At 43.8% G+C, this 7,123-nt stretch overlaps 1 protein-coding gene across 2 annotated transcripts in view; it reads left to right on the plus strand.

Annotated features, from left to right (window-relative positions):
- NHSL1 (NHS like 1) overlaps positions 1-6,923 on the plus strand; it is a 238,868-nt gene extending 231,945 nt beyond the window's left edge. For both annotated transcript variants that reach the window (XM_059941108.1, XM_059941109.1), the window contains exons 6-7: positions 179-311; positions 5,155-6,923. In XM_059941108.1, coding sequence (XP_059797091.1) covers positions 179-311; positions 5,155-5,890 — 869 coding nt within the window. In that variant the 3' untranslated portion in view covers positions 5,891-6,923. The remainder of the gene's footprint in view (positions 1-178; positions 312-5,154) is intronic.
- Positions 6,924-7,123: the final 200 nt, after the last annotated feature.

Genomic DNA, 7,123 nt, shown 5'->3' on the forward strand with positions numbered 1-7,123 from the left:
ACTGTCATGCTTGTGTCATTTTCCCCATCTTTGTAAAATATCAAACTACAGGTCCTACTGCCTCTCCCTGTGATTCTCACGTTGTCAGAATGGTAGGGAAGCATATTTGGGAGCTTGGCTACAGACTGAAATTCAAGTCATTTGTGCATCTTGTGTCTGCCTGCTTGTTTCTCCATAGCTGGGGCACCGGAGGCTGACACAGCTGGTTCTTCCTCAGAGGCCTGTGACTTCTGTAAGGAAGATGGGAGTGATGAGGTGATGACCCCCAGTAGACCCCGGACCACGGAAGACCTTTTTGCAGCTATTCACAGGTATCCAAAATTTCCTTCCTCTTTTTTGCATCTACTTTATGAGTCCCCCTTTCCAAATCGTTTCTCAATGTATTTTTCTTTCTTGAGGTTTCTGCTGTCACCCAATTAGGCTTCACTAACCTGATTATTGATTTCTTAGTTTGTTTCTATATTTTTGTTTGCCTTGACTCCAATTTCTGTTTTACTTTGTTCCACTGATTTTTATTATGATAATGGGGGACAGAGGCTAAACATGATGATGCCATTTGGTTGGCCCTTCTCTTATTAGCAAGAAATGCAGTGTCACTGTATTTGATTGGATATTTACAGGAGTTGGGTTAGAGTAGCCAGTGGTCCAGTCCAGGATGAGGGATGCTGTGTTCTGTGGACTTAAGATGCACAGACTCGCTGTACAGGACTTCTTCTTTCCTAACAGTGTTTGGTTTTATTGCTGTTATTATTTTCATTTTACAGAAAAACTAGGATTTTATAGTGTAATATCTTTGGCTACTTAAATGTTTCAGTAAAAGTCCATCTTTTTTAAGCACGAGCAAAAGGAATTAAACTTGCTTGTTACTATATACTGCTAGTGCCATCTACTGGCTTAAGAAATTATTGGGTTTTAAAAAAATGTAGAGTAAAATTTTCAAAATAACTGCCTGAACTGTTGTACTTTTTACATGTGATCACCTTGAAGAGTGAATATGACTTAGCCCTAAAGTTTTATTTATTGCCTCATTTTTCTGGCTATAAACAGTTGAGTACTCCCACAGCGGTGTCATTGTGAAAATGAATATGATTGTGTTCGTGCAAGGACTTTAAGCTATATGCTGTATAAACCCTTTACTTCCTTCTAAAGTTCTTTACCATAGTATTTCAGATAACTGTTATGAATGCCCCTGTACTGCCAAGGTCCCTGAATCAAGGTCCCTTTTTTTCCTCCTGAAACTATACATCCCGTAAAATCATTTGATTCTCTGTGGAAGTAACCTGTGTCAGGAGTGCTTTCCCAATTCTTGGAATTTAACTGAAAAGGCTGTTATTGCATGAGATGGAAAGCAGAGGCTGTGCAGTCCCTACCTGCGATTCCTCGTGCAGCATGTAAACATCTAATTTAGGGGGGAAAAACCCAAGCTGATGAATTGAGGTGTTTGTCAAGAATTATGTTCTTTAACTCTTGACTCCACTATTGGTATAATGTCCCAATAGACCCTAAAGACTGCCTCTCTAACATTGTCTGACGGCTCTCTGTGCTCTCATTAGAAATAAAAAGGTAGCTAGTGATCACATTATTCCTCCAAATAGGGAAATAAAAATTCCACATCCTTTGAAAGCAACTTCAGTGACATGTCTAGAGGTTTACGCTGATGTTTCTAACTCGAGTCATGCTGGACACCTAATGAGCTCTCAATGATTGTGTAACTGTTAGGAAATTCTTCCAAGGCTCAACATCTCCCGTGTGGTATGGGATGCATTGGGTTGCTAAATATACAGGCATATATGTTTAAGACAGCATCCACAGAGAAGACATGTCGCCTGGTTGCTCTGTGCACTAAATACTTGGTCTCAGAGAGAACCCAGCTGTTGTGGGGCCACATCACCACACACTTTTCCTAACAAGATACCGAGGATCTCCTCTGTATTTTACTGTAGCAACCTTCATAAGGCACTAAAAGACTGTGGTTTCTCCTACCAAGGAGTTACATCTACTGCAGATGCAGAAATTGGCCAGTCTGTATTGTTCTGTGTACACAATAGAAGGAAAGACTGAGTAGGGTATGGATTACAGAGTGAGAGCAAGGATGCAGGCTAATTTTTAGTAGATGGACGGATGGATGGATGGATAGATAGATAGATAGATAGATAGATAGATGCAGGCTAATTTTTAGTAGATAGATAGATGCAGGCTAATTTTTAGTAGATGGATGGGTGGATAGATAGATAGGTAGATAGATGCAGGCTAGTTTTTAGTAGATAGATGCAGGCTAATTTTTAGTAGATGGATGGATGGATAGATTAGATAGATTAGATAGATAGATAGATGCAGGCTAATTTTTACTAGACGGATAGATAGATAGATGCAGGCTAATTTTTAGTGGATAGATGGATGTATACATAGATAGCTAGATAGATAGATGCAGGCTAATTTTTAGTAGATGGATGGATAGATAGGTAGATAGATGCAGGCTAATTTTTAGTAGATGGATAGATAGATATAGATAATATATTAGCAGACATAATAGGAAGCCATCTAAAGTCTGTGATTTTTAGGGCTTTATTTTATATCCTTCAGTACCTAAGCTAATAATCTAAAGTAAAGAATATCTAAATTGAAACACAACTTTCAAATTTTATAATGCAAATTAATTCACTTCAGATTTAAAGCCAGATGGAAAATGTAGAACACCAGTTGAGGTGTGAAGTTTTTATCTTTATTGAAGTAATTAGTTTTTAAGCCGGTGTTAATTGTTCAAGCGTTTTTTAATAGCCATTTTCCTTAGAAATACACACACACATATTTATAGTCTGTGTGTATATATACATACATATATGCAGAGAATTCATATATTTAGTTTTAATTCTCATTTTAGTGGGCAGTCACTCTTGAGAAACAACAATACTTTTATAAATTCCCATCTCCTGTCTTCATTCTAAATCTGCAATTAAAGGTTGTAGCTTTAATCAAGCATAGCTATGGCTTGTTATGTGGATCTCAGCACACCCTCTCCATTTAAAAGCCAAACAGAAAAGCCACATTTAAAAGCCACAAACCAATACCTACAAGAATCAGATGAGCAGAGATGTCTTTGGGAAGCAAACAGTACAAATTGTGAGGTCATGAGCTCTCCTGGAACGGTACTCCATCAGGTCCTACTTCTTGTATTAAGCCGTATGACTTCACTCTCTAGACCTCGATTACCTTCTCTGGTCAGACCAAACCACCTACATGTTTTCCAGTTCTGAAATTCTGAGATGTTATCGTTTCTGTGGTTTTTGTCAGTGGGTCAGCAACTTAACTCCAGAGCAGTGCTCTTGTTGACAGTGGAATAGAACTGTTGAACCAAAGTACCATAGGCCAGTCTCTGCTGTCCCAAAGGGGCTGGCGCTATGTCAGCTCTGGCCACCCCCTTCAGCCTCTTAATTGGGTTTTTACCACTTCCTGTCTTCCATTTTAGTGGCTTCTTTTTGGCCAGAAGCACAAAGAGGACCCTGGGAGCACCAAGCCCAGGGCAGCCATCACGGGCCCATCCTCCCCTGTGGCTCGATGTGCAGGACAGGTAAAAACTGCACTGAATCCTGAGCTGATAGCAGGAAGGAAGAATTATATTTCCCTAAATGACACTCAAAGGTTTGTTAGGCACCCACTCTATGCCTGACACTTTACGCCTATGACTGCATTTATCTTTACTGATAAGCTCTGAACTGTCTACTGTTATTCCTCTTTTCCAGATAGGAAACAGGATCAGAAAGTTTAACCTGCCCCAGTTTAGAGAGCAAGGAAGCTTTAGCAGTGGGTGAACCCAGGTCTGTGTGACTCCAGAGGTCCTTTATCTCATTGAATCCTCACAAACCTGTGAGGTTGTTATCATCATCTGCATTTTACAAGTATGAAAAACTTGTAAATAGATGAGTGACTGGTCCAGGGTCACACAGCTAGAAGTTGCTCAGATTCAACTCTTAATTTCTATGTTCAGATAGCATCCTCTCAACCTTTGCCGGTTGCATGTTCTGGAATTTTATAGCAGAAAAAGAGGTATAACCACATCTTAGTAAATGTATCAAGTTTCCTTAACAGCCAGTCCGCCTGCACTTAGCTGAGAGATTCCTCCCACACTTGAGTTGTTGATATGAAGAAACCTGCAAGGGGCCACTTGGCACATCTGCTTTACTTTCTCTAATGCAGTCTCAGCAGAAGACACATTGAGCCAGGGAGATTCTTAGAGACTGGGTATAAGAAATTCCCCCAGGACAATTTTACTTTTCCTGAAGGCCCCTCCTCTTTCACATCCCTCACATTTGCTTGCTCGGCTAGTGGTTCTCTGCAGACAGCCAACAGGATCTGATGTGGAAGGTTCACTCTTATTTTCCGGAAAATTGGATTTCTAGGAGTTGACGAATGGTCCAGTAAGAGCCAAGGAAAACTGGTTTTATGCCAAACTCTAGAATGATGGAGAATGTAAAGTTGCAGAGTTGTTCTAGAACCTAAGGTGGGGGCCTGTCTCAGTATGTGGGACATTCTAGGAGTTGGTTTATCTATTAGGCCAGTGGTCCCCAACCTTTTTGGCACCAGGGACCAGTTTCGTGGAAGACAGTTTTTCCACAGGGTGGGGTAGGGGGGGATGGCTCAGGGGGGTAATGAGAGTGATGGGGAGCAACAGATGAAGCTTCGCTCGCTTGCCCGCCACTCACCTCCTGCTGTGCGGCCCGGTTCTTAACAGGCCCAGCTACCCCGCGGCCCAGGGGTTGGAGACCCCTGCATTAGGCCATTCAAGCGCCAGCACCATAAAATTCACTCAGCATCAGTCCCATATAGAAAAGTTAAGTAAGAAATGGCAATTATTAAAAACGCTGGAAATGGTCCTATCCAAAGTAAGATAATATGATGTTTGAGATTTGTTTCAGAATAATCCAGTGAGCGTAGAAATGAAAACAGGGTGGCCGTAAGTTAATAATTATCACAGCTGGGTCATGGGCACACATAGTAATACAATGAACTATTCTTTCTGCCTGGGTGTTTGGTACTTTCCATAGTGAAAATAATAGCTGGTGACCTTAATGTGCGGTGAGAGAAGCAGGGTGGATGTGGTTGGCATCCAGTGGCCCACGAGGAATTAACCTTCATCTTAACATTCTTAAATCTCAGGTCTAAGAGGAAAGTCCTTGGCCGTAAAGATTCCGATGATGATCACTCCCGAAACCATTCTCCCTCCCCGCCAGTGACACCCACTGGTGCTGCCCCCAGCCTGGCCTCCCAGAAGCAAGTGGGATCGATTCAGAGAAGCATCCGGAAGAGCAGCACCAGCAGTGACAACTTCAAAGCTCTGCTGCTGAAAAAAGGGAGTCGGTCAGACACCAGTGCCCGCATGTCCGCAGCCGAGATGCTCAAGAACACAGACCCCAGATTCCAGAGGTCAAGGTCGGAGCCTTCGCCAGACACCCCCGAGAGCCCATCAAGCTGCTCCCCGAGCAAGAACAGAAAGGCCCAGGACGAGTGGGCCAAGAACGAAGGCTCGATGCCTCGGAGTCTGTCCTTTTCTGGCCCCAGGTACGGCCGCAGCCGAACTCCGCCTTCCGCCGCCAGCAGCCGATACAGCGTGCGGAACCGGATCCAGAGCAGCCCCATGACCGTCATCTCAGAGGGCGAAGGGGAGGCCACGGAGTCCGTGGACAGCAGGACTCTCCGGGCCCTGGGCGCTGCGAGGGGACGTTCGCTGGAAGCACTGGCAGGGGATGGCGGGGGTGAGGGCAGCCTGCTCCGTGCAGGGGAGCCCGCTGCCTCGCGGGGGGCGCAGGCTCCCGGCCCCACGGTGGGGCGGCCCAGCGCAGAGGGCACGGATCCATCAGAACAGCGCGGAGGTCCCCAGAGGGAAGAGAGTTAAGGGCGCGAACCTCCCAGGTGATGTGGGGAGATGTGCAGCACGTCGCTCTGGGAAGCCTGACCGGTACCCTTCCCGGCCTTGTCCCTGGATCCCGCTCAGCATCTGTGCTGTGGGCCCCGCACGGCCGGCCCCACGGCGGAAAGGGAGGGCTATTTAGGACTCACTTGGCACTTGCCCTGTGGCTTAAAAGCAAGTAGGAGCTTAACTTCTAAAAGTGCTTCCTGGGGAAGATTTTTTTTTTTTTTTTTTTTTTCTCTCTAAATGCTGGGTGTGTGTGCAGGGATGTGTATGTGTGTGCATTTGGAACACTTTTTATGTTAAAAAAAAAATACAAGCAGCATGTACAGAAATAGGAGAGACAGCGTTAAGCTAGGTAGAGTAATGGAGCCTTCTGAGCAAGGTGGTAACTGCTTTAAAAGTATTACGTTTACGGAAATTAGTGAGTTCCAGAAGAAGGGAGAGGACCATTACTTCTGAGAAAGAGGGGGTAGATTTGCTGGTTCTGAGCGCACAGAATGGCTGGAGATGTGCACAGGTGTGCTTTCAAGGGGAGCCGTGTAGTGGTTACCCCAAAAAGTTGGTAAGGGGCTAAGTGACTCATCGGTTCAGGTACTTTTTTCTGGGGAAAAAAGGCTTTGTTTCTTTTTTGTAAAAATGACAGACACGTGGACGTGGCAACGCCGTAACTCGGAGTCTGCTGCTGTGTAGCCGCGGACACACAACTTCGAGCCTGGTTTGTAGAAATGTAGGTAATTTCTTAATGACTTTCCTCCTTGAGCAGCAGCTGAGACCTCCTTGGAGAGCTGAAATGACAGTGGCACATACAGAGAGGGTAACAGAGATGAGAGGAGGGGAGAGGAGTAAGTGATACACTGCTGGAATTTGTTTCCTGCTTATTAAATAAAATTATTTTTCAGAATTAAATTTTAAAACTTGCACTACAGAACTGTGGGTGGAGCCTTTCCTTGTACAACTTTTTTTTTTTTTTTTTGAAACCAGAGTTTAAACTTCCATTTGGCAATTTCTTATCACTTGAAACGTCAACATTTGCTAACTTTTGGATATCCTTTTGGTTACACCAAAGAAAAAGTTAATGCTATTTTTTCCTTGAACTGCCTGCCGTATCATGTCCTCATTTAGAAAGGTTTATCAAAACCTATTACATATTATCTTACTTTGAAGAAAATGCTGAATAGCTCTTTTTGGTCAAATAAACTGATAAAAATTGGCAGG

Source organism: Balaenoptera ricei, chromosome 12, assembly GCF_028023285.1.
Source record: "Balaenoptera ricei isolate mBalRic1 chromosome 12, mBalRic1.hap2, whole genome shotgun sequence".
NCBI classification, from domain to species: domain Eukaryota; kingdom Metazoa; phylum Chordata; class Mammalia; order Artiodactyla; family Balaenopteridae; genus Balaenoptera; species Balaenoptera ricei.